This window comes from Filicampus tigris, chromosome 18 (assembly GCF_054856515.1).
Source record: "Filicampus tigris isolate MCC_2025a chromosome 18, RoL_Ftig_1.0, whole genome shotgun sequence".
Taxonomy (NCBI): domain Eukaryota; kingdom Metazoa; phylum Chordata; class Actinopteri; order Syngnathiformes; family Syngnathidae; genus Filicampus; species Filicampus tigris.
Genome location: NC_141234.1, coordinates 89,210 through 116,809, shown reverse-complemented (window position 1 = coordinate 116,809; position 27,600 = coordinate 89,210). Strand labels below are relative to the sequence as shown.

Here is a 27,600-nt window from a genome sequence, read left to right as displayed (position 1 = left end):
TTACAATTTTGTTATTACAGTACTTTTAAATTCTTAAAACGTTATGCCTAATGTAAAAAAAAAAGTGCCATCCAGTTAAGTGAACTAAACAAAAATATTCAAAACAAAAAAGCCCCCAAAAATTAGTCCAACAAAAAGGAGATATTTTTTGTCAAGTGAATGCAATAAACAAGTTTTGATTTCAAACTTTCTTTCACCAAATGTAATGACTTTGCACATCTCGACGCGCGCGCTCCACGGACACAGGCGGAGCGACGGCAGGCTGGCGGGCGTGCGCGAGTGCGAGTGCGCGCGACCATCCTCCTCCTCCTCCTCCTCCTCCTCCTCCTCCACCTGGCCTGGACGCCCACTCTCTCGATGGCCATTATTAAAGTGGATCAGAAGCGCGCGCCACCAGCTACGAACCAGCGAGCGCCATGAAGTCGACAGGTCACGCCACGCGTGTCCGGACGCTTCCCGTAGCGACCGTAACTTGACTTAAGTAGTTATGGGGAAATCAAAAGCGACCTCCACGCGTGTTTTTGTGTTTTGCTTCTTCCGGATGGATCCAAACTTGGCGCCACGGAGAGGTTGATGTTGGGGAGCCCGTCCAACAACGGCGGCGTCCGAATGCTGGCGCCGCCGCCGTCGTCGCCGGAGCGGCGGGTGGAGTTCGTGGCCCTCACCGCCGTGCACACGGAGCGCAGCGAGCCGTCCACCCCGGAGCGCGGCTTGCCCTCGCACCGCACCGGGCTGCTGGGCACCCCGCTGCCGGGACCCCCGGGGCCCCGGGCCGGCGCGTCCCAGAGCAGCAAGCGCTTCCGCAAGCTGCAGAACTACTTGTACAACGTGCTGGAGCGCCCGCGCGGATGGGCCTTCATCTACCACGTCTTCATGTGAGTCTCCTTTTCGCACGTCAAAACACCAAGCGAAACGAAGGCCGCTCACGTGTGCTCTTTTGATGCATCTTCCAATTACGCGGGCAGCATCTCAGCCGTGCGTCATCTCCGCAGGAGCTCCGCTCTTCAATTGCCACTTAATGAAATCACGTGGTGGGGGATTTTGGAGATTCAAATCAGCTCATCTTGACACGAGCCATGCATCACGGCATGCCATAGAAAGCAGGCTTTGGGTTCCCAAACGAGACGTGCGTTTTGTTCTTGATTAAGTTCGAATCCCTTGAGAATTGGCTATGTAGCCGCCAAGTATTTTATTGATTTAATTTTTTTTTTCAATGTCCGTTTTCTGGGGGAAAGAGCGTAGTCATCAGAACTCGAATACAAATGATCATTGGGTGCATAAAACTTAACATACCTGCCCTGGACGAGACGCAGCTTTTGCTCTTTAAAAACAGTCAAGCTACGATGTGACGAGAATGAAGGAATGGCACACCTGTCCCGAATGCGATGTCTTTTGTTGGAGTCGATCGCAAAATGACCAAGTGATGTGCTATCTAAGTCACCCTTGAGTTGCCATGACTACTTGACTACTTGGTCTTCTTCCGTTTCTTCTTCTACTCTCTTTTGGCGGCTGGCAAATACTTTGGGGGCGTTACCGCCACCTTCACCTAAGCCAGTTCAAACTAAAAAGAGCAACTTTTTCGTCCATAGAAGCGGAAGTTTCCATATTTTGCCGCTGTCCGGTGAAAAAACAGTTATGTCCACTTTTGTCATTTTCCAAAAATGTTCACGTCAACGGGATGCCTGCAACGCAGAAATCCCATTCACGTCAAAATAGGATCAAATGGACATAGCGGTAAGTGTTTTTCACAGGGCAGTGACGATATATACAAATCGTACCTGAGTCACAAGGCCGGCCAAACTATGAAAAAAGAAAAAGTGCAACTCGCATGGTCTGAAAAATACGGCACAAGTCAAAAGGTGACGCAAGCTGCGTTTGTAATGTGAGCGACGACATAAAAAGATCGTCTTTAACGAAAAATCCGAATTTGCTGTGAACGTTGCGTATGTCAACAGTGACAAAGTCAGGACCTTAGTCAGCGTGTGGACGATGACTTTGTTCGCGAGGTGTCGCTTTATTGTCCTTGTCGAATGAAGAATGCCGCATCAGCGCGGCCGTCTAAAGTCAAAGTTCACCCGCCGCTTATTTATATAGAAAGTGTGTCAGCGTTGGTTTGTCTTTGCCAGGGTAGGGCAACAGTTGTCCTCCGCCGGCTGCTCGCCCGGCACGTGACGCGGACCCGCCGTTCGTATTCGGACACTCCCCGGACCGCGCCGCGCCGCGCCTTTTGCGCGTGCAGCTGCTACCTCGCTGATGCCATGGCGCATTTATTTCCCAGGGAAATCCCGGACTTTGTTTTGCCAGCCCAACGACACGCCGTGTGCTCGCCCGCCAGGATCCGGTTTCACGTGGCAGGAAAGCGCGTTTTGAGATTCCTGTCAGGTTGTGTGAGAGCCACGTGGTGCAGGGTGGGGGTGTGTGTGTGTGGGGGGGGGGGGGGGGCCTCTTCCGAACAAAGCACCCCGTAAGGCGGCTTTGATCTTTGCTAATTGAATCGAGCCGCATGCTAGCGTGGAGGAGCGCAGCGCTAACGTCCCGTGATCCCTTAATCAGTCTTCAGTTTGTCGCGGAACTTTAACATCTGAACTTTAACATCTGAACTTTTGACTTGGGAAAGGTGAATTGTGAAATAAAAAGCAGTGATGTCATGCCATTTACTGTGCCGAGTGTGCAATTAGAACAGGATGAGCTACTTTTTGTCATAGCCAAACGGATTTTTTTTTTGACTTTAGAAAAAAAATCCAAAGTTGTTGGTGTATCTTGTAGCATCTTGGAAAAGTTCTTTGCTTTTTTCTTCAAATCCAGCCATGGAAAAAATGTAAACAAACAAAAACATCTTTGTCTGCGTTGGGTCAAGTCGCTCCACTTGACTGGCAGTAAAATCTGCGCGCTTGTTTGAAGAGGTCACTTGAAGTCTCTGAGATTTAGCGTCCTCTTCAAAAGTATTTCTGCACAGGCACTCACACGTTACACTGGTCATAAAAAGTGTGCACACCCCTCCTCAATTTTGTGAAGTAAATCGAATGAAACCAACATTAATAATTCGAAATTTCAAAACATTAGGATGAGCTGTAGAACGCAATTGAATTCAAAACAAAACAAACCTTTTTGATTTGGGGGAGTACAAATTGCGGTTGTGTGTTTGCATAAGTGTGCACACCCTCTTGTAACTGGGAATGTGGCTGTGTTCAGAATGAGCCAGTCACATTCAAGCTAAAGCTCAACGGGACTTAGCGCACACCTGCCAACAAGTGCCTCTGATACAGTACAAATCAACTGAAGCTGTTCTAGAAGGCTTTTCAATTGACTTTATCAGCCACAGTAATGATGGAAAATGTTTTGACATGATATATATATATATATATATATATATATATATATATATATATATATATATATATATATATATATTTTTTTTTCAAAAGCTGGCATTAAACAGGGGTGTGTAGACTTTTTTATATCGGCTGTATAAAGTTTAAAGCCCCCAAATATCAGGAATAAAATATGTTCTCTTGAGGGATCATTTGCCAATGTTTGCTTTCACCTTTGACCCCTCACCCAGGGCCGCATATAGCGCGTCACATGCCCGCACCCTTGGGTCCCAGCAGGGCCTTCACCGACTACGAGACTCCAGGCTAAATCTGTCCAGAGTGTAAGCCTAAAAAAAACAAAAACAAAAAAAAAAAAAAGCACATCACGTCTTTGGAAATCCGGTCATAGTCTTAAAAGTGCAGCTTTGGATGAGAAGCGAGTCGTGGTCTTGTGATTGATGAGTGATTGATTGATGGGTAGAAATAGAGTAGCCATGAATAATTGATTGAGGCGAGATGTGCAGTCCAAGTATTATTATTAATGGGCGACTTTTTACCTTGTGGAGGAAGGTTTGCTGCCGGTTCCCAGCGTGATGACGTTGTGGACTAGTTGAAGGACTACTGGAGCAAATTGAATGTCTCCTTCATTTCAATACCACAAAATGATTTTTGTGGGCTGTAAGTCGGCTTCAAGCTTTGGCTCTGTGCAGGAAAACATCCCGTCACCTTTTATGGCCCAGACTCCCTCCAGCTACTGTATGTGTGTGTGCGTGTGTGCGTGTGTTTAGGAAAGCTTGAGCCGAAAGTCGTCGTATTTATAGATGAGCTGGGAGAAAGCCCCAACAGAACCCTGTGGCCCCTCCATGCACGGTTGCTTGCGTGAAAGGGGCTTCTAGTTGACATTCTTAATGTTGGCGGCGGGCCGCCCTCACAAATAGGAAAGGATGCTTTCATGTTCTTCACTTTTTGTATCGGAAACATTCACCAAGCACTTCGAAATACGACGGGCTGACTTCAGTGTTTGTGGGATAGTTTACCAGTCGGGGGGAATCAATGATAACAAAAAGACGGAAAAAAATTTCCAAAAGCCATATTAAAAAAACACAGAAAAATATAAATATTAATGCATTATTAAAGCACAATAAAATATTACAAAGACAATTAAAAACATCATACAATAATATAAGTACATACAAATAAAGAAATGACAAAACAATAAAAAACAAACGTAAAAATGTAACTATAGTATTAAATCAAGTAGTAGTAGAAAATAAACATTTTCAAAAAATGGTCCAAAAAAAATCAAACTGAAAACAAAGCATATGATGAATGAATAAAAGTAATTTTTAAATGTAAAAGAAACAACTAAATACACAAACGAATACAAACAATAAAAGACAAAAAGCATTAAAAAACAAATGTAATAAAGTTGAATAAACAAAATGAGTGAATACATTTAAAAAATGTTGAAACGGATAAACAAATTCTGTACGTTAAAAAGAGAAAAAAAGATGACATCAATCATAAAAGGAATGAATAACAAAATGTAAAAAAACAAAACAAAAAAAGTTCAAAAGTGTGTTTTAAAGCGGAGGTCAGCCCAAACATCTTTTTTTCAAGAATATGTTTCCAGCAGGCCCTCTAGTTGAAACACGGCATTCGGATTCATTTTGCGTTTGTGGAATATAAGTTAAGCAGCCAAACGCACTGGTTTTTAGCCATCTCTGGGGGCGGCCATTTTGTCTTCCTTCGACTGAAAACGACATCACAACTGCTCACGACGACCAATCACGGCTGACCTTTTTTCGGAATCGGAGCCGTGGTCGGTCCTTGTTGTTTATTCTTGAGAACAATATGTTTGGGTTGACTGCCGCTTTAAAGCAATTTGTATTTTCTAATTGCCAATATTTGAAAATATGCCGAAATCTGACCAAAACCAATGGGATGCTGCAAATAAACGTTGCAGCCTCCATTTCGCCGCCTTTTCCATTTTTGCTTCTGGCTGAGTCGGCGAAATGCGCTCGACCTCACAGGGCAGATGATGATGTCACAAAATGGCCTTTTTTTATTCTTGTTGTTTTGTGCGTTTGTGTTCTTTAAACTGGACATATTTACATTTTATGTGTTCATGTCAGCGGCCGGTGTAACCATTCACAATCCTGTATGATGCCTTCACTCTCACTCTCACGCTCTCTCTCTCTCTCTCTCTCTCTCTCTCTCTCTCTCTCTCTCCCCCCTCCCCCCCCCCCGCTCGCTCGTCCTTCCTGGATCTCTCATTAGCCGGGCTTCCCACTCTAATTGAACCGCCGTTCTCCTTCCCTCCCTCCCTCCCTCCCATCCCACCTCGCCGTCTACCTCTCCAAGCTTTGGTTTTAACTCCGTGCCAAGTAAAATACAAAAAGCGCTTTCGGGAGAATTTGCTCGGAAATCTTATGAAAACCGACTTTTGCGCCATCTGGACTACGGAACGAATGAAATGGTATCTCGAGGGGACGTCAGTATGTGGCAGTGTTGAGTGAGCCTATCGCATTGAATCTCATGTGAAGTGGGAGTCAGCACACACCTGCCGACATTGAAACGGGCCTCCCATTAACCCCAAATGAACTTGAGATGTTCTATAATCAAATCATCAAAGGGTTAGCACATTTTCAGGTAACCCCGCAAAATGTCAGTTTTCATGCTGCCAGAATTGATGACAAACTTTTTTTTTTTTTTTCGCTCACATTCAGATTCGGCGGTTAGAGATGAGGAAGTTTTAGCGTTTCATGTTTTCAAAAAAGCCAAATGATCTCAAGTCGGAGCTAGCCTACTCTCAGTGGCTCCCACGCAGTCAGCCAAAAATATGACTAATAGGATTATTATTTCTTTTTTTTGAGTCGTAGATTGTTCTTCTTTTCGCTTAGCATGAAACGCCCCCGTCTTGCGGGAATTCCAGAGGCCTATTTTATGGCCACGTGAAATTCGAGGAAAGTTTTCCGGGGACGCCAACGTTGCCGGGTAGCCGCGCTGTTGCCGACTCCTGCGCGGCGTCCCTTCTAACCTCGCCGGCTCTATCATCCGTTTCTCTTTCCGGGGGCAGCGAGCGTCCAGCCCGAGGAGACCCCGAGCCCCGTGCAAGGCGGTCGATCCGCGGCGGCGCTGACGCCCCCTTAATCGGCGGCAATGCGCCTTTATGTGAGGGGATTGTGGGTCAAGGCGGGCCAGGAATACCGTGGCATTTGGGGCCTATTCTTACCGGGCGCCTCGCCGTGTTGCGCCTGCAGTTTTTGGACTCCGCAAAGAACTTTTTGGGAGTCAACTTGCGATGATCTCACTTACGCCGCACGCTCAAAGTGGCTCGCTTGCGACTTTTTAATCCGCTTCGGGTCTGCCATGTTGTAGCATGTCTTTGGTTAGGGCGAGTCTGGCTTCGCTTTATTTTCCGGCTGGCTGGGGTGGCTTAAGGTTCCGTTACGCCGGGATGGGGTCAAGTGGTCACGTCACTTGTGTCAGGACCGCTGCACAATGAGAGACGCGATCGAACATGACGGAAGCGGACAGGGGGGGGAATAAAATCCAATGGGCGACTCCAGGCGATCGGAGTGCTCGCTGCTGCGAATAAAAGGGGAGCCCTGGCAGGAAACTGTTTTTTGAGGCTCTCCGGGTACATCTAAAATGATCAATATCGTTAACTATCCCGCAATCTTTGCATACCGCCTATACTGTAGCGGTCCGGTTTGGCGCTCGGTCTTGGTGCCCGCAAACTAAAATGTGCTTGTGACTTGTCGCTAGGGTTACTCATAACTCCAAGATTGAAAGACCTCGGCCCGGCGGTGGCGTTTTTGGCCGGGGCGATCAACATTCCCCGCTTTGTTTTCATCTGGGAGCTCTCTCTCCTTCCCGCTACACGTCTTTTGGTTCTCACGCGGCTTTAAATCGCCGATTGAGCGTCACCACCGGCGGACCAGAAGCAGGCGCAAAGTTTTGACCAGGAGCGGCGAGGCGACGTGGCCACCGGTTTGATTATGCGGGCGATGGGTGGGTGGGTGGGTTGCCCGCCAGCCGTGCCACTTCCCACCCGTTCAGGCAGAACTGCCCACGGTCAAGTGTAGCGTCCTAGGCCTATCTGGATTCATGGAGGCCCAGCTCGTCTCCTTCCAACTTGTGTGTCCGTCCACGAAGCGCCAGGGGCCCTTTGCCCGGCGGCTCAGACTTGTGTTTAGCTAGCTGACTTTTTGGGCCAGAGGGTCGGATTCCAATTTTTGGAGCGGATTCCTGTGTTGCGTGAATACTGCGTTTGTTGTTGCTGCCGTTGTTGTTTCCGCCGCTCGGCTCGCGGCCTCGCGCAAACCACAGCGCGGCGTAAGCGCTCGCATTATTTGACATTGCGGTGAAAAGCGTGCCGCGCTGTATTCTCGTGTCAGCATGTTTGGATCGCACACACACGCCCACACACGCACGCGCGCGCCTCCATTAGAGCCCGTGTGAGTGTGTTGTTTTTTTTTTTTTTTTTTTTTTTTTTCCATAAGCTTCCATCAAGAGGCGGCGTCCGTCTTGCTGGCCTTTTAGAGACGTTTTGTGTTGGCGCGTCGTGCGAAGGCCTCGGTCCAGGCGCCTGGGCCGCTTTGCGCCCACGTGCTTAAGTGTTGTTGAGATGGCCTTAATTTACGGCGGCGCTCACTGTAAACACGGCAGGAAGCGGCACCATGGCGACCGGCCTCAAACACAATCACAACGCGCGGGGACGGTATTTATAAGGTCTGCCTGGCCTGCCGCGTTTGTCCGCCTGCGTGCGAGAGCGGGGGTGCGTGTGAGCGTGTGTGTCTCTGAGCGATAGTGCGTCGGGGTGTCTGGGCGTGCGTTGCGTTGACTGACTCTGAATTTGAGCGCGTGTGCGAGCGCAGCTGTGTGCAAGTGCGCGTCAAGTGAAACTACGGGTGAGTCTGTGTAAAGCGAGCGAGTTTGTGGACACGTGTGTGCGAGACTATGAAAGTGTGTGCGACAGTGTGTGAGTGGAACGCTTGTGCCTGCGTGATTCTGTGTGTATGACAATGTGAGGACGCGAGAGTCGGCCAGTGAGACTGCGTGAATGTGTGTGTGACAAAGTGTAAGAGGGTGACGGTGTGTGTGTGTGAGTTTGCACTTTTGTGTGCGTGTGTGTCCAGATTGGCGTGTGCACATTGGGCAAATGTGCGTGCTTTCACGCATGTGTGCGTTTACCCTGGAAAGTGTCAACAGAAAATGTTAACGACCACCCGTAATTACGCAGGCTAAAAATGCCTGAATTACCCAATCAGCAGATTATTATTCGCATTACAACACACCACGTGTCCGTGTCTGTTAATACACTTTGAATATAATGCAAAAATGAATATAGATTTCTTTTTCTTTCTTCATTCAAAATAAAATGTTGAAATCTTAAAGAGCTTGTACAATAATTGACTGTTTTGGAATAATGCACAAAAACTGCCATTTAAAAAAAATCCTCACACAAACTGCATCCGAACAATCCTCCTGTTAAAATCTCAAGTTATTGAAAATACATCAGTTGTTTTTTCAAACTTTGAATGTTTGTCTATTTCAGCTGCATTCAAGCAATAATTCTTTGTCAAAAATTTTGTCCATTTTTTTTTCTAATCGAAACGCTCGCTACATTTCAACAGCCCTGCTAAATCTAAAAAACAAAGAAAAAAACAAACCTGCAAAGAACTTGAGCAAATTAGCTTAATAGTGCCGCGCATAAAATACATACACCCAAAAGTCATGGAGTTGACTTTTTTGGGTCTGCCCAAGAACTGTACACGTTAGCTCTGATGCTAACGCTAGCCCAGTATGACCTGACGTGACCTCACGTCCTGGCTGCTCCACCGCTAATACACGCCGTGGCCTTGACAAATGACTGATCGTCGCTAGCGTCAGCGCCGTTTTCAAGCTGCCTTCACAACAAAGTCGAGCCGGAAGGTAAGTTGTCCAAAAAAAGCGTGCCCATGCCGCCGCCGATGCCGCCGCCGCAGCTGAGCTTTGAGCTTTGAGCTTTGAAGGCCGCCAAAGCAGTTCAGCACGCAGCTGCGTCAAATAAAGAACACAAGACGCCTTTGCACTAAGCGGACGTTGCACTCGACTCGCCCGTCATCTTTTGGCCCAATCTCTCCCATGTCATAAAATGCCAGATGCTAACGTTAGCCCCGGTGCTAACGGCAACCCGTTGTGCCTTCCGTTTCCGCAGTAACCGAGTGACAACAGCGCAGCCGGCAGCCCCTTTGTCGTCTTTTTCCGCCGTCTGCTTTTTACCACGCGAAACCTTTTTGCGCCGCGTTTACCGTCAATAAACGTACGAGACGGCTGCCGATTTGGGAAATGCATCCGGACATTTTCCCACTGTTTTTCCCGGCTTGCCGTTGTGTATGAACAGACGACCGAATGAAGGGATAAAGTCAAGCCCCAAATTTGACATTCTCCGAGGTAGGACGGTGTACGCGTGTACGGTGTTTCAAGAAAACTGGGACAGCGGTTCAAATTGAACACCAATCAGACTGATTGGTGTTCATTTTTTTTGTTTTGTTTTTCCACCCTGCTCGCATCGAGAGCATTTTTTCTTTGAATAAAGCTTGGCTGCGTTGGTGGTCTGTGTTAAAGCGGCGTCGTTGTCGTTGGTTAAAGAGCCACGTGAGCTTGGGATGAAATTCTTTCACGCACGCACGCACGCACGCACGCAGTCACAGGAGTGTCAGCGACAAAGCTGAAAGCGTCGCTGACATTTATCCGCCGTATTGTTCGCGGCAGGCGGCCAATTAGCGGCGGGACCACCCGCCGCTGACATTTTAACCAGCGCGGCGCCGTCGCAGAAGATCTGACGGCACCAAAACAACACAGACAGCCCTTTTTCACGCAGAGTTTGTGAAAAAGTTTCTGCAATTAGAGTTGCGACAGAAGACCTGGCATTTGGCCAGCCGTGCCTTTCACACACGAGCTAGCGACACGCAGGATACTTTTGATGGCTCTTACGCGCGCTGTAAAGGGGGCCACTGTTGATTGGAAATAACTTTCACACGACAGAAGAGCTGGCGTTTTTTCGCCGATCCTCACTCGGACTGTCTGGCGTCAAACTGGACACGGCGGCATTGTGTTGCAGGCAGGCGGCGTTGCGTCTCAACTGCCGCTCCTTTTACTACAATTGTCTGGTCTGTTTCACACAACCGCCGCCCCATTGGCCGTTGGTGAGCATGTAGCATGTGTTGGCCATGGCGTGATGCAAAATGCCCATGTTGCACCTTCTCGTGCAAATAAATAATTGATGGGCATTCGCGGGAGCTCCCAGAAAGCAAATCCTTTTTTTTTTTTTTTTTTTTTAGTCACGTCAGCCAACAAACACAACTCCCCCTTTCACCCCACTCCTTCTACTTCCTCTCCATCTTCCTGGGGGGAGGCGGGCGAGGTGGCGATCCTGCACTTGAGCCTCTGTGTCGCTTGGTCAGCACTTTTGGAAAAAAGCACTTAACGTCTCAGATTTTTTGTTAGTGTTGTCGTTTTTTCTTCCTTTTGTTTTTTGCTGCTCTGGAAAGTCACCTTTGTGTCAGGTGCACTGGCACAAGGGTCACGTGTGTGGCGGCACTGTTGTTGTTTGCGCCGGTGCGTTTCGTGCTCGCTAGTTTTGTCTGCTTCCTGCTCGGCACGTTTGCGGCGTCAATACGCACACGGTCGTCATCGCGTTCGCCCAGAGATCTTGCGTCCTCACAAGGTCCGGCATTTATCTGCCTCCGCCTTCGGCGCAGCGTCAACACATCCCAAAATCAGGCAGTAAGAGGACGTCGGTTGCTTTCACCGTGACGGGGAGGGAGAAGTGTCTGTTAAACGTGACGCTACGGTTGCAGCGCTGCGGAATTCCCCTTACACACAGTCAGCATCCTGTCTCTGATTCTACCTCTCAATAAGGTCATTTTTCCCGGCTCTACTTCTCGTCGTCGTTTAAGCTCGATAGTGTCATGGCAAAGAGTTGAACGATTCTGGCTTTCGCCAAAAACCCCTTTCACACACTTCCCGCAACATTACGACAGCAGAGTTAAAACAGAGGATCCAGAATGACAACTCAACTTCATCCTCTCATTCCTTTGGGGCGGGTTGCTTTTGGAGGAGGTGTAAAATGGACTAGTCCTTATTTGAAGGCCCAGTTTTCACAAAATTGGCATATTGGTGCCTTAATGGGTAAAAAGACCCAAACCCAAACCATTTTTTTCAAGACTATGTTTTAGGCAGGCCCACTAGTCGAATGAAACGAGGCATTCTCATAGATATTGCTTTTGTGGAATAAGAGTTAATCCAGCCGTTCTGAGACAGAGACAGAAGTGACAAAATGGCCGCCCCAGAGATGGCAAAAAAGGGGTGGATTAACTCTTATTCCACAAACGCAATATCAATTCGTCAGAACGCCCCGTTTCAACTAGTGGGCCTGCATGGAACATATTCTTGGGAAAAAAAATCTGTTTGGGTTGATTTCACCTTTAAAAAAAGAACCAAGGCAACCGCTGTTTACAAGAGGACGGGAGAATTGAGTGTTCAAGTGCATCCCGTCCCGGAATCCCCGGTCCTCCCTCCTTGCTGGCGTGCGCTTCACCCCCCCCCCCCCCCCCCCCCCCGCCGCGTATTTAGCTCGTCGTCCATCATTCGCGGCTGATTGAATCAAATGGGCGCGCGTGCCATCACGTGCCGGTTAATGTCTCGTTATCGGGCTGGAATATTTTCACGGGGTAACGTGAGAGCAGCTTATGGACGCCGACAGCAAAAATGGCCGTAAAAGCCCGCCTCGCCCCCTTCCTCGCCGGCGCCCATTAAGCGATCAGGTCGGCAAATTGCATTTGCAGAACTTTGTTGTTAAACCTCACGGCCATCGTGGCAGCTTAAAAGTCGAGAATGCGCAGAGAAAATCTGAGCAATAGGAAATAAAGATAAATAGAATCGAAAATGACAATCCAATATTTATAAAATGGCAAATGTCCAAATCAATAAACATAAATTCAACCTTTTCCCTCAACACATAGTTTTGTATTTAATGTATTTAATTGTCGTTTACACAATTTTTCAGTACATTTCCTCAAGAGTGCTGATGTTTTCATCATTTTAAAATGTTCATCTTTTATGATTACTATTTGAATTTGGGGTCTTTTTGCCTTTCTTCTTAATTGTATTGTTGATTTTATCTTTGTGGTATTGTTGCTGCTTGTTTTCAGTGTTTTCAGTTTGTAAAAAAAAAAAAAAAAAAAACCCCAACATTTTCATGTTCGCATCGTGTTTGGCATGCGCTTGTGATTTACCGCGTGGGTTGCGTCACTCCTGCTCTTCACGCGCTTGCTGCTGCCGCCAGCTGGGCCGCAACGCAAACTTTCCATTGTGTTAAAACGCAAACGGCCTTCCGGCAAACGTCCCGACGCGAAGGATGAAAAAGTGTCGGGATGAAGAAACAAGAAAAGTTCTCAGCAGCTGTCTTGTTGTTTACGTTAACGCCAGCGAGCCGCCAAGCGGACCGCGTAATGGAAGCAAAATTTATGCCCTGTTGTATTCTCCACCTGAAGTGGCCATTACTTCATTCAAGCACTTTTGACACCTACAAAGACGCTTCGGATTATTATTATTATTATTATTATTACTATTATTCAATTGTTGTTGTCCTGTGTTGTGTTTCAGTTTTCTGCTGGTGTTCAGCTGCTTGGTGCTGTCCGTCTTCTCCACCATCCCCGAACACCAGAGGGTCGCCAACCAAGGTCTCTTCATACTGGTAAACGCGCGCACGCACGCACGCACACACACACACACACACACACACACACACACACACACACACACACACACACACACACACTGGTTTCCTCTTGTACTTGAAAAAAAATGTTTTCCAACAAAACACTTCAAACCAAAGTTCTGTTTTGTGATATTCAACGTTCTTTTTCAAATCTCATGACTCATTTTTTTGACCACAATCAAATAGAATTCATTATTTTGAACTTGAAATAGTATCGGTTCTTCTCCCAGAATAGCTTGTTCTTTGTCCAAAAAACAATAAAACTTCATTACATAACAAATGAATAGAATCATTTTAAAGATCAATTGTAATTTTCGATACTAGCTCCATACTCGTATATGACTCGTGCTCGAGCGCAGGTGCGAGATGAAAAGCTTAACATCTGAGGTAGAAAGTGCTTGAAAAGCGCTGGAAGTTGACCACAAAAAGGTGCGTGAAACGCTCACGCAGACAGAGAGCGTAGCGCGGTTACTGTCGGCAGAGCGCCGACTAAGCGGCGCGGGGGATTCGGGTGCTGTCGAGCGAGCAGGAAATCGCAGACGCCGTCCGCTAATCCTAATAGCCGTCCCATAATAATCCTCCCTGCCGGCTGCCGTGATGCGGCCTCCTAATGGACGCCGGCCTCGCCCGCCTCGCCCGCGCTCCTGCCTCCTCGCCTTCCTCGCTTTGAGTCCGCGCCTCCTTTTCACGCCGCGTCAACGGCCGATGCGGACGCCGCGGCGCGCCGCGCCGCGCCGCGCCGCTTACATCCCGCCAATACCGACGGGTGTGTAAGAAGAAGCCGATCATTCCGAAAAGTATCAAGCGCCACAGCAAAAGCGACTTTGCTAACTTTTCAGCCCATGGAACCTCACTCAGGAAATGCAAGAGATGTTCTTGTTTCAATTGCAACACACACACACACACACACACACGCACAATGTCCTGTCTATGACACGTAGGGAAACGCAAAACGCCGTGTGCCGACTTGACTCGCCTGCGGAACCTTACTCCATTGACTTTTCTGGCATCGGTTACTTTGCAAAAACTCTGCTCACTGCAAGCTTTGCTACATGTTGATTTACTTGATGTTTTTGAGAGCGATTGCCACAGAAATCCTTGATTTTTTTTTTTTTTCCCGAAATGTACAATTGAACACCGTCTGTTTTTCTCCCCCTGCAAACATGGCAAATTGTCCAGGCTGTGTCACCTCACCCCCTTGCGCATTTCTGTCCGTCCCGTTTGGCAGGAGTTTGTGATGATCGTGGTGTTCGGCCTGGAGTACTTTGTCAGGATCTGGGCGGCGGGCTGCTGTTGCCGATATCGCGGCTGGCAGGGGCGGCTGCGCTTCGCCCGCAAGCCCTTCTGCGTCATCGGTCGGGAGCCCGTCACTTGCCGAATCCTCGTCGGCCTCCCCTTCTGCGCTTTCGCCATTTCCTCTTCTCCTTTTGCCCGCTCTTCCTCCTCAGACTTCATCGTGTTCGTGGCGTCGCTGGCGGTGATCGCGGCGGGCACGCAGGGCAACATCTTCGCCACGTCGGCGCTGCGCAGCATGCGCTTCCTGCAGATCCTGCGCATGGTGCGAATGGACCGGCGGGGCGGCACCTGGAAGCTGCTGGGATCTGTCGTCTACGCTCACAGCAAGGTAAGACGGCGCAAAACCGGGGACATCCTCTCACCTTCCGCAAGCGCGACGCTACTTCCGTTAGCCGGCGTATGGCGTTTTGCCTTGTGTGTTAGCATCAAGCTAGGGGTCTTTCTTCACGCAAAGCCGAAAAGCCGCCATGACGAGTGAGCGGCGGGCAAATCAGAACGTGCCTAATATTTTGACAGTGAGCGATCAGGATGCCGACGGTGAACGCTGACGATACGATTACGGCGTTCTCCGAGATTCCTAATGGCTGCTTAATGGGACGAAAGCTCAAGAATAAGCGGCGAGCGGCCCTTCCGTGATTACGGAGGCCAAAGTCCACCGGAAGGCTCATTTGGCGTCCGGCGTTCTTGCTGATGAGGAGCGACGAGCGCGGAAAGCGACGAGCGCGGAAAGCGACGAGCGCGGAAAGCGACGAGCGCGGAAAGCGACGAGCGCGGAAAGCGACGAGCGCGGAAAGCGACGAGCGCGGAAAGCGACGAGCGCGGCGTTCCGGCGGCCGTGATGGATGGCCTTGACTTGCCGTCGCTCCCGCAGGAGCTGATCACGGCGTGGTACATCGGCTTCCTGGTGCTCATCTTCGCATCCTTCCTGGTCTACCTGGCCGAGAAGGACAACACCGACTTCAGCAACTATGCAGACTCCCTCTGGTGGGGCATTGTGAGTAGCGCGGCCGCTTTGTGGAGGCTGACCACTTGATTAGGTAGACTTTGGAGAGGTAACTCACAAAGTGAGATGAATTACATGAAAGTGGAAAACCTACGCACAACAGCAATGACCTGGAATGAAATACAGTCATCGTACGGCTTCTTCGCTCATGTATTTGTATTCATGTTTGAGAAATGTAGCCTTGTTGATGATTGAACCCCCCCCCCCCCCCCCCCCCCCATAAATGTATTTGCCAGATCACGCTGACCACCATCGGTTACGGCGACAAGATCCCTCGCACGTGGCAAGGCCGTCTGCTGGCAGCCGGCTTCGCTCTCCTGGGCGTCTCCTTCTTTGCCCTGCCCGCTGTCAGTCTCGCGCTAACTCCTATTGTTTGAGGGCGAGCGTTTCTCCTTTTTGTCCTCCGCCCTCTCTTTTCACTCTGGTCTGTGAATGCGTTTAGGGCATTCTGGGCTCGGGCTTTGCCTTGAAGGTTCAGGAGGAGCACCGGCAGAAGCACTTTGAGAAGCGGCGCATGCCCGCCGCCAACCTCATCCAGGTAGCGGCCGCGAAGCCCGCGTCGCCCGCGCTGCGCTATTGCGCGTCAACACCTTTGCCTGCGTGCGTTGGCCAGGCGGCGTGGCGTCTCTACTCCACCGACGCCAAGCGCTCCTACCTGACGGCCACCTGGTACTTCTACGACAGCATGCTGCCTTCCTTCAGGTAGCGCTCGCCGGCCCGCCGCCGCCGCTCGCGTGTCTTGGGAGCCTTTGCTGGTCGCGCACGTGTCCTGGCGTTAGCCGTGGCGTTAGCCGTGGCGTTCGCACACCTACGCGCACATCCTGTCCGTTTCGTGTACACATACAGTACATTTCGCCCCGCCGACTCATGCTTTCGATGATCTCCTCCCTCGGAACTGAATTATCTCCCCGTGACGCCGCCGTTGGATTCTTTTTGATTTATTTTCTGACATTGTGCTTTTTTTTCCCCCTCCCTTCATTCATTTCATTCATTTGCTTCGAAGGAGAGGAGCCACAGAGAAGAAGCAAGGAAATGGAAAAGTAGACGTTCTGATTTCACCTGCGCTCTGAACATAGTTGGATCAAAAATAACCCAAATTGGGTCATAAAGACGTTTTGACTCCCAAAATTGGGTCCAACCAATCACCCCCAAAAAACCCCCAAAGTTTTTCGAGTGTAGGAAGTTATGCTAATCACAAACGTGAGCAAGGATTTAGAGAACCAAGAGCGGTGAGCTCAAATTTGGATCAAAACCTGCACGTGTGACTTCATTCGGTAAAAGAAGAAGAAGAAGAAGAAGTGTGGATTTGCGTGACAAAAAAGCCGCCTTTCAAATTCCTTTAACAACAAAAGCCGCCATTCAAACTTTGCATCACCAAAACACGAGCGTGAATCCAGACGAGAAAAAGACGTGAGAGGAGCATGAGAAATATTTGGAGAACTTTTGACGACAAACTTGTAAGGCTGACTTTTGGTGACCACAACAACAACAACAACTCTCTTCCACAAATGCGGATGATTTTCGATTTTGATGATTTGGACACGACTGCGGCTTAACAAAAGCGTTGTGTCGGCTGGAATTGGCACCAATGATGATTCGGACGACCGCGGCTTTCGCGCGATCTTGGATAACCGCCTTCAGCAAATGAGCATTTTGGAATGACGGCATGCGTTAAGTTGATGAAAATGCGTAAGCGCGAGGTTTTGGACTTGACGCCGGCTTGCGTATTGCGTAAGCAGCGTGCGATGAAGCATTTTGTGCTTCCACTCAATGCGTCCTCTCTGTCGTGCATCTCCTTTGAAGCGCCGGCACCCTGATTTCGGCCTTTTTGCCTCTTTTGATTTGGCCTTCTGCATTCCCTGTTGTGTTGGGTTTTGTTTTTTTGTTTGTCGTTGTGTTGAATTTGTCATGTTTTATGTTTACTTTGTGCACGTGGCCGTCAGAGAACTGACGCTACTGTTCAGTCACCTCCAGCGGCAGCGGAACGCCAGCAAGAAGGCGGCGGCGGTGCCGCCGCCGCCGCCGCCGCCACCGTACAGCGCCAACTACCACCACATGCCGCTGTCAGGGCTGCGGCCCTACAGCGCCCCCTATATGTCGGGGGACAGGTACGCACCTCGCACCGCTGCCCACGTGACAGGGACACGCACGCACGCACACACACTTACACACACACACACACACGAACACCCGAGCTTGTGTGTTGCCGTGCGTCTAACAACGAATTAATGCACTAACTCTGTTGTATACACTGCAAAAACTGAGCTAAAAAACAAATGTGAAATGTATGAAATGAGGAATAATTCAATGAAAGCAAAATGATCTGCCGAAAGAACAGCGTCATAACTTGTTTTGACTACCGTTCAGGAGTAAGTTTAGGAAAATTGTGACGGTGAATGGTGGGTGTAGGCGTGTGTCACATTTCGCTCTGGGTATAGGTAGCGTTTTTTTGCTCTTGGTGGACCACAGTATTTCCCAGTGGCTCATTCACAGCACCAGGTGGGCATCGGTGGTAGGGCTCTCGAGTGGTTTGGATCCGATTTGGCAGACAGACCTTTTGGTGTTGGCCTTGGGTGCTCCGAGTCTCGCTCTGCCCCACTGTCGTATGGTGTTCCGCAGGGTTCCGTTTTGGGGCCCCTGCGTCGTATGGAGTTCCACAGGGTTCCGTTTTGGGGCCCCTGCGTCGCATGGAGTTCCACAGGGTTCCGTTTTGGGGCCCCTGCGTCGCATGGAGTTCCACAGGGTTCCGTTTTGGGGCCCCTGCGTCGTATGGAGTTCCACAGGGTTCCGTTTTGGGGCCCCTGCGTCGTATGGAGTTCCACAGGGTTCCGTTTCGGGGCCCCTGCTCTTGATTGTATTGGCTACCCCATCTTAAGAAAGCCTGGTATTTCCTTTCACTGCTATGCCGATGAAAGTGAGATCTACGTCCGGCTGAGCGAAAAGGACGCTTTCTCCACGTTTGTCCTGTCTGGCGGAAATCAAAGCCTTGTGATGGCGCTGAATTTCTTGAATGTCAATGAAATGAAAAGAGAAGTGATGATGTTTGGTCCCAGTGGCCCTTGTACGTCCCACCTTGCTGACTTGGGTCCCCTTGCGGCCTTATCTAAAGCTGACGGTCTTGAACTTGGATTTCAAAAAGGACAGAGATTTTTAAATTGGACGGGCAAATTGGTGCACTTGTTAAATCCAGCTTTTCCACAGATGTTCACTAATGTCTGTTGTTTGTGCACTTTGTACGGCGTGTTCAGCCCTTTTGAATACAGTTGAGTTGAGTAGGGTAGGGCCCTATGCGTCTAGGCAGCATATACCGCGTCGCCGTCCTGTGAAAAACACGCTCGTCACCATGCCGCCGTTTTTAAAAATGTTCACGTTAATCGGATGTCTGTAACGCGGAAGCCCCATTAACATAAGACGTTTTGAAAATGAAAGAACCGGGCAAAGGTGTTTTTCAAGGACAGACCTGATGTAATGCTAGTAGTATATCGTTTTCCGTAGATGATTAGCATGTTTTTTTGGTTTTCCTGATGCCTTTTTAGAAGTGAAAACGTTCTGCTCTATTGGCCTATAATTTAACTGAAATGATGTCATCTTTGCCCATTTCATGACTTTCCCACCTTGTTTTTTTTCACGGCCGCTTTTTTTTTGCAGTTTAAAACTCGTACGCTGCAAAAACTTGGCTTGGGGGGGGCGGGGGACTGAATTTCATCGGAGGTCTTGAACCTTGGTTCAATTGAAGTTTTTGCAGTGTCGCTGCGTGTGTCCATCTTTTGTGTTCATCTTCATCATCATTATCATCCTCAGCGCTTTTCACTCTTCTTCCCCTTTTTCTCTTCGTGGCCACCGTCATGACACCCACCCAATCGCGGCCCCTTCTTGCCCCGTCCGTCCTCAGGAGGCCCGAAGCGCCGCGCAGGTTTGTGCTTCACGTCCTCAGCCTCGGTTTTGGGTCGCCGGCCGGGCCCGAACGCTTTCTGCTTGCCTAACTTGTCGCTTTTGTTGAACTCCAGAAGGATAGCCAGCAAAGTTACTGCCGTGTACGGAGGAATTGTTGTTGTTGACGCGTATACCCGTGAGGTGTCCCGCATGCTCAGCGCCCCTTGCCGGTCCAAAATCTGACGACTCATCGAGCGTCCCCGTACTCCAAAAACTGCCGTCATTGGACAAAACATTAGTTTCAGCTGGAGAAGAGATCCAATGCAAGACTGCGATTAAAAAAAAAAAAACGCTTCCTGGAATAGGTTAGTCCATCAGTGGCAATAATGGGATTGAAAATGTGCATCGTGAAAACAAAACAAATGAAAATGAAAAACAGGTTCCATTGTATGTTTGAAAAGCAGTTGGAAGAAGGACACATTTCATGAGAACGAAATCCATTTTTGCATGGGACAGGCGTACCTAATGAAGTGGCCAATCCGTGTGTGCGTTGAGACTCCCCCCGGTCCCTCGCCCCGCCGCCACACAATCCCCCCCACTCCCTCCTCACCCACTCTGCCTTATGTGTCTCCTCCTCCAGTCAAGTCCTCGCTAAAAAGCGAGGTCTCTTCCGGATTCATGCCGGACGCAAGCAGAGGTATCCCCGCGCGCGGCCTGTGCACCCTCGCCGCCAGCTGTTGACCTTTGACCTTTACTCGCCTTGCCTGTTGCACCCTTTTGGCGGACCAGAGCTGTCAGTCAAGCGCGCTTGCCGTTTAGGGAGAAAATTAGCCTCCAATATGGAAATGCTGACTTGTAGTATGACATCGTTACCTGATGTTCATTTGGGAATTGATATGTTTAAAATTGTTCAAAATGACACACACAAAATATAATGATCACATTTGATTGAAATCATCGCATACATTTGAAATGACAAAAAACAACAAAAGTGTTTGAAGTATGATTTTTCTGAAGTTGAAATTTTCAAATGAAGTGTTTTGAGATGTACCACCTTTTATACATTGCAATGAATAAGACCCTATTTTTTTTTTTTTTTTTTTTTTTCCAATTTTTGAGTGTATACCATTGGCATCAGTCATTATAATACAAATGATGCCACTTGAAAGTACTGGAGTGAGTTGAACAAATTGAAACGAAATATATTTTTTATTTAAAACATAACAAAACGAAAATAGCTGGAAAAATTGAAGACAAAATTCAAATGTATGCAAAGATTGTTCGCAGTGCCGTAAGTAACTTTTTTTTCTTCCAAATTTGAATCAATTCCTCTGCGTACGTGATGTGACGCCTGAGGTTGTAAAGCATTTTATGGGATAAAAAGATGCAATCGATTCAAATAAAAATAGCCTCTGTTGTTGTTTCTTGTTCCACTAAAAGTGTAAAAACAAAAATTGTCAGCATTTGCACATTGAGAGTCAATGACGCTGATTGTCCCTGCTCCGTCAATGTTCAACTCCACTGAGTTCTCTCGACCGTGAAGGCCACGTTTTGAGCCGACTTTGTTTCGCGCCGCTCTTCAATAACCAAGCGGCGGAAGCCTCAAGGCATAGAACGCATGTGCCGAACCCGCGGCGGAAGTCGCCCATGTTTGACGAGCGTGACAAAGTCCAGCATGTCTAATGGGAAGGCCGCCTGGCGTCTAAATCGTTCAGCATGCCTGACTTTTCTCTCTTTATTATTTACCAGCGCCAATGTTTCCCTTTGCATGGACATTTGCCGCCCCCCAAAATCATCTCAAGCTTCACCGGGCCCGTGGCCACACCAACGCCGGGAGAAATACAAACAGTACAGTAGTTTGTTGCATGTTAAATAGGAGTCGGCACACGCAGACTCCAAATCGACTGGAGATGTCCCAGTAGGCTTTTCGCTTGAGTTGTACAGGGACATCTTTTCGCTAGACGTGAAAAAGATCTGCCATAGTATGACCCAAGGGAAAAAATGGCCCAAAAAAGGTAGCAGTAGTTTGATCTGAAAAGTTGTTTTGGAAGGGGGGGGGAAGAAAGAAAAAAAAAAAGAAAAAAAGTCTGTTTTATGTAAAAACGAGAAAAAAAGAGACACAATACCTGAAAAGTCCTACTATAATAATAAGTCGCAATTTTTCATGACAAAAAGTGTATCGTGAATATGTGAAAGTCGTGTGTGACGCGGAGAGTCAGAAGTCATAATATGGAGATGAAAAATGGCATTTTACGCTCAAGAGTCATAATATGAGCCAAGACCATCTTAATTTGATGGATAAATGTCATTTTACATTTGTCGTAACGTTCTTAAAAAAAAATCGTTTGACATATAAAGTCGGAATGACAACGTCTAAATACAATATAAATGTCGTTTTACATTTGAAGTAGCGATATGAGGGAAAATTTACAGGTTAAGTTGAATAATGCAATAAAAGCTGGTAAAAAGCATCATAGTATGAACCAAAGAGAATTTAATGTTATGACATTTTGTAGTTTTACGTTTTATGAAGTGTATGTTTTCAAATATAATCAGTTCATTTTTACATTCAAAAACAGAGCTTTTTTAATAGAAATCACAAAAAGCTAGCAATTGAGAACAGGGGTGTGTAGACTTTTTAAAAAAGGATGTACTGTACCTGCATTTGTGTGGCCATGTTCTGAATCATTCCAGACCTTCACTGCCCTATGCTCACAATCACACACACACACACACACACACACACACACACACACGAGAGTATATCATGGTTTCATCCAATAAAACGCGCGCATCTGCGAAAACGTGTGTTGCCGATGGACGGGTGCGTGCCGGCGCTTTCGGAATGTCGCTAGTTTGCGTTTTTGTTGACTACTTGATTTATTTTGAAGCGTGTTCATTTGTGTGTGTGTGTGTGTGCGCGCTTTGAAGTGGATTCGGATGCTTAATCCCTCCTGCGATGCGATTAGGAGAGCGCGTCTTGTGTCCTGACGGCGTTTTCCAGCATCGGCCGAGCCGCGGCGAGATCGGCCGGTCGGGCCTGGTTCCCGTTGCCGTGGCGACGCTTTGCGGACGATGCCACTTGCCGTGCTCACGCTTCGCCGCTTGTCTACGTTGCCAGCGTTCCCAGTTTGTTAGCCAACTCGCATCCCTTTTATTCGCGCCGCCGATGTTCCGACCCCAGTGGGCGGAAAACGTCGTCCAATTTGATGACGTTGAATTGTATCGCCCCAAAGGGCAAAGCAAAGCCGCAGTTGACAAATGATAGGGCAAGGAAAACCACATTTTCTGATTGACGTATCGGTTATCATTTATATCTATATCTATATATATCGACTCAAACGTTCCTAAAGAAAAATGTGTTTGTCTAATTATGCAACATGAGAATGAGTTGATTGTCATGTTTTCGTTCCGTATAGACGTTTGAATTGACGTGTAACAGTTTACTTTGAAGGGATTTTTAACAATAACATCTTTTTAGTGAATGAATAAAGAAAGGTATCGTCGAGAGCTTGAAGCATTCCCGGGTCGTCGGCCACCACCTCCTCCGCTTGCATCCGCGTTAGCAGCGGCAGAGGGCAACCGATCCCGAAAGCCGCCCGATGCAAAGCCCGAGCTCAGCCCGAGCTCAACCCGAGCTCAACCCGAGCTCAGCCCGAGCTCAGCCCGAGCTCAGCCCTTCTTCCCCCGTTGGTCCCCAGCAGTAAAGCGGGCTTCCGGGACAGGATCCGAACGAACAACTCGCGCTCGGCGCAGGCGACCCGGAGCAAGGCGTCGCCCCAGGCCGGGCCCGGCGTGAGGCGCTCGCCCAGCCAGGAGAACGTGGTCCCCGAGGCGGGCGGCCCCGGGAAGGTGCAGAAGAGCTGGAGCTTCAACGACCGCACTCGCTTCCGGACGTCCCTGCGGCTCAAGGCCAGGCCTCCCGTCGAGGGTACGCCGCAAATTGCCGCGCCGCCGCTCCCGCCCGCTGAGCGCGCCCGCGTGTGTCTGTCCCCAGCCGAGGGTCTGGGCGAGGACGACGGCGCCGACGAGCGAGGCTACTGCCGCGTGGCCGCGGACGAGGTCGTTCCCGCCGTCAAGACGCTCATCCGAGCCGTCAGGTCAGTGGCGCGCAAACCGAAAGCCCCGCCCCCGCCCCCGCCGAGGCCGTTGGCACCTTCGAGACAATCCTGGAGGCCTGTCGCCTGATTTCAGTTGGGCTCGAATTCGGATTGAATGTCAGTCATTGTAAAAGGCCGACGCAACGTTGAACTGATTTCAATCCGGATCGGATCCAGATTGCGCCTGTACGCTGGCCAAAGCAAAGGCCGTTTCAAATGTCAGTCGACATTCTGCTATTATGAATTTCCAAACGCTCTGCACCTCGATTGCCTTGTGAGTCATCCACTCCCGGGGGGGGGGGAGGGGAACCCATCATTTTAGTGTACTATACGACTGTACTTGTTTACTTTCTGGCAAGCTAAGTTCATTTCTACCTTCAAACTAAAATCGTATCTATCTTCCCATTTGTTTGATTTGCTCCAAATGTTTTCCTTTCCTTTTTGCCGACAACGGAAGATTTTGAAGAGGGTAAGGCGTATCCAACCGTGTAAAGTTGTTTGGCCTTGGCGGAGGTCTTCCGCCGTTCTCGTTTTTGCGGCGTTCTCGCTTGGCGCCTGCCGACGCGATGCTCTCGCGCTAGATTTGCTGCCTCTGTGAGAACCAGCTCGCCAGCCTGTGTTCAATTTCAAAGCGTCGGCGAGTGCATGAGCGGCGGGGCGGGGGGGGGGGTCTGGGGGCGAGAGTATCGCTCACCAAAGCCAAAAGCTGCCCGTTGCTGAATTGCAAAATAAATTTAGACAGAAATTGAAAAGCAAGCTATCATATCACTGCGGACTAGCAGCGCTTTCTCGTGTACCTGCTTGGCTAGCGCATCCTGTTTGACCTTTGGCAAAAGGAAACCCGCGTGTTGACGATGTCATCGGAAATGACCCAAAGGGCCAACGATGAAAGAAGGAAAGTCTTTTCTGGTTTCCATCCAAATGTGATCCGGGTTGCGCTTCCACTGACCGTTGACACTCATCGTGTATCTCTCATTGTGTATTTGTGCGCATGACGTCGCACCAGATCCGATCCGCATTCAAGCGCGTACGGTCCTGCATAGCTCGCTAAGAATGGCGTGACATTCTCCGTGAGTACGCAGGGCGATGTGAGCTCAGTTTGAATCCCGATTGCGCGTTTACAGCGACCGCGTTATCTCTGTTGCGTTTCATCCGGTCAGCTTGAGATCCGATGCCCGGGCGCAGGCTATCGATCGCTCAAAGCGTTATCCGGCGCCCTGGTATTTTTCCAAAGCCGTATTTTTCGCCACTCGGACCTGATCAACGGCGCGCGTCGCTTAACAGCTTTGAGGCCGCATTCCATTTAGCGACGCCGGCTCACGCCGTCCGCCGACTCGCCAAACGTCTCATCTTCATCCTCATCATCGGCGCTCTTTTTGACGGGCCCGTTTGCGAACGATAAGGTCATCGGATACCGCAATTCATCTTCGGCTCCGTCCGTCCGGCGCTCGCTCGCGTCGGTGGGCAGCAAGCGCCCAAGGCTTGTCTTTGTGCGCTGGCGGGCAGGATTTTGAAGTTCCTGGTGGCCAAGAGGAAGTTCAAGGAGACGCTGCGTCCGTACGACGTGAAGGACGTCATCGAGCAGTACTCGGCGGGACACCTGGACATGCTGGGACGCATCAAGAGCCTGCAGATGCGGTAGGAGGCCGCCACCTTGGCAACGATCGGCAACTTTTCACCACCTGCCGTCCCGCGGGGCAGGGTGGACCAGATCATCGGGCGGGGCGCCGTCCAGGCCGACAAGAAGGCGCGACCGGAAAAGGGCGAGAAGACGCCGCCGGAACTGGACTCTCTGGATGAGCTGAGCATGATGGGACGTGTGGTCAAAGTGGAGAAGCAGGTACGCCGCTCGTCGTCGTCGTCGTCGTCGTCGTCGTCGTCGTCGTGGTCACGTGACCTGCTTGAAATGGATGCCTTCAACCTGAAGAAAGGCCCGCTGCGCCCGCTCTCCAGATTCAGTCCATCGAGAACAAGCTGGACCTGCTGCTCAACCTGTACTCGTCGTGCCTGAAGAAAGGCTCGTCGTCGCAGCTGGCGCTGTCCTCGCTGCTGCCGGACGCCGAGCTGACGTCGGACTACCACAGCCCGACGGAGCAAAGGGAACTCTTCCCCTCCGCCAACACCCTCTCGCAGTCCGACAGCGCCGCCTTGGAGTCCTAGCCGGACCGCCTTGGAGTCCTAGCCGGACCGCCTTGGCTTTTGGCCCTGGGGGGGGGGGGGGGGTTTGTCCGCTGGACCGAGAGCCGCCCACCCGCGCGCGCCTCTTGCGGATCAGCGCTCGCTTGCAAAATAGGACTCCCATCCAGTCCCTCGAGGTACACTGAATAGAAATCGCACAGGTATGGTCTCAAGGGTGTCCAAAACAAAGCTACTTTTTTGGGGGGGCGGTGCGGGACATTGTGACGAATGTAAGGCTCTTAGCCCACGTGCAAAAAATGACAAAAAAAAACCCCACCGCCCCATGTTTGGCATCATGCACGCCAGAGCCACGTTTACGCATTTGCGGCATTACGGGGCGCCACTCGAAGAACAATGTTGCATGTGGTAGGCGAAGACGCTCGTTAGGACGCTTGGCAAAAAGGAGACGTGTGCCTTCTGTCGCGCCGCCGCCGCCGTCTTCTCAAAGGATCCGCACGTCGATGAGATTCCCCTGTTGAAAATATGTCTTGTAAAAATGAAGGAAATGTAAAAAAAAAAAAAAACCAACAACAACAACAACTTTTCTAACACAGGAACAAGCACCAATTGACTTTTTCTAATGGTCATTTTAGGTACACCTGCACCGTTTAGTCCCGAGATCCAATAAAATCACTCTGCCATTACAAACATTGAATTTCTTTAGTAAATACCATACCTTGATTAATCGGGTCAAAATTCATATATTTGACTGTAATATATTGCTTATTTGATTTGTATATTTTTAATGGAGTCAAATGTAAAAAGGTTCAACAGAGCGCCTTTTTTTAAACGTTCAAAGTTTCAGCACTTTAGCTCTCATAAAATCCTTACAATATCAGCAGCAGTTCAGTAAATAAGCACCCCACTAGGTCTGCACAACAAATCGAAAAAACATCCGATATCGCGATAATGGCATGTGCAATTTGCATATCGCAAAGACATCAGCAATCATTTTCGGACTGAATTGTACCCTTTTATCGCAATTAGACCAGTCAGATGCAAACTTAAATGTGCATCGTCACCCAATTGTTGAACATTATCGAGGGAAACTACAAGACCTCATTGTGCTTGCTTATTTTGCCGCATGAAAAAATGTACTTCTTCCATTAGATAATAATGTCATTTGTTTAGGTACACGTTAAATATCGCAATAATATGGCTACAGTCAACATCCATATAGCATATCGCATGTTTCTCCAATACCGCGCAGCCCCCAGAGACGATTTCAGAACAAAGGATTTGAAGTCGTACGTGTGTGAAAAATTATGATTTTTTTTTTTTTTTCCTTTTTAAATGACTGGCCTCCTCGCAAATGAACACATAATAGGCACCTGGCGCCTGCTATTCGCCACATTTCAGTAAATTGTCACTCCTTGCAACTATCACAGGAAATCTTTAAATGCTTTCGTGATTAATGCTGAATGTGGATACATTTTATACTTGGGAAAATAAGTGCACTTTTCCTTCATGATAAACACCTTACCGCGCATAAGCCCCTGAAGTTGAGTAAATGAATACCTCAAGCTTTTATTTCAGCAATCAAGGCAGGACTATTTCATTGGATCTCGTAATGTGATTGCACAGGTGTGCCTCATGAAATGGACATCACCGATCCTAACCCAGCGGGCATGGCGCAACTACCTCTGAGGCCACCGGAGGGCGCTAAAAGCGTGCCAGAGCGAGCGATTGCCTGCCTGAATGCATTTGCATGTCTCTCTCGCTCGCTTTCTTTCTTTCTTTCTTTCCTTCTTTCTCTCTTTCTCTCTTTCCCTGCACGTTCTCTCGCTCGTCACGTCACTCTCCCGTTGACTTGCCGCCATTTTGACATTCCAGCCCCGCACAATCCTTCCAATAGCGATGACACACTGAATAAAGCAATAAAATGCTAAGCTAGCGATGCTAAGCTACACTACCACGGTCTTCCTTCTTCCAGCGATGTAGCCGATTTCCACACCTGATGATGATGATGATGATGATGATGTTGTCGTGCGTCTGCCGAGAGTAGAAGTAGCTCACGTGACTAACTTATTAATTTATTTGTTTCAATAAAAGGATCTTTAGACTGTA

General features: G+C 48.9%; 1 protein-coding gene across 4 annotated transcripts; it reads left to right on the top strand.

Moving 5' to 3' along the window:
* Window positions 1-573: 573 nt before the first annotated feature.
* kcnq4 (potassium voltage-gated channel, KQT-like subfamily, member 4) lies at window positions 574-27,600 on the top strand. 4 transcript variants are annotated; one of them, XM_086013628.1, is made up of 16 exons: window positions 574-875; window positions 12,969-13,059; window positions 14,312-14,438; window positions 14,532-14,707; window positions 15,251-15,373; window positions 15,619-15,729; window positions 15,825-15,920; window positions 15,996-16,084; window positions 17,326-17,490; window positions 19,275-19,295; window positions 19,896-19,952; window positions 22,957-23,186; window positions 23,253-23,355; window positions 24,862-24,993; window positions 25,057-25,195; window positions 25,309-27,600. In XM_086013628.1, exons 1-16 carry the CDS (start codon window positions 574-576, stop codon window positions 25,513-25,515), a joined length of 2,169 nt encoding a protein of 722 aa, XP_085869754.1. In that variant the 3' UTR covers window positions 25,516-27,600. The 4 variants fall into 4 exon arrangements, with proteins under 4 accessions (XP_085869754.1, XP_085869755.1, XP_085869753.1 ...); XM_086013629.1 differs by lacking the exon at window positions 19,896-19,952; XM_086013627.1 differs by having other exon boundaries at window positions 22,957-23,355.

What these genes read in the sequence shown, in the direction of transcription:
- kcnq4 (XM_086013627.1), top strand. Translation starts at nt 574, where the DNA reads ATGTTGGGGAGCCCGTCCAACAACGGCGGCGTCCGAATGCTGGCGCCG. An exon ending in TCGTCTACGCTCACAGCAAG is followed by an intron (nt 14,708 to 15,250) that starts GTAAGACGGCGC and finishes TCGCTCCCGCAG; the next exon opens with GAGCTGATCACGGCGTGGTA. An exon ending in AGGCCCGAAGCGCCGCGCAG is followed by an intron (nt 19,296 to 19,895) that starts GTTTGTGCTTCA and finishes CTCCTCCTCCAG; the next exon opens with TCAAGTCCTCGCTAAAAAGC.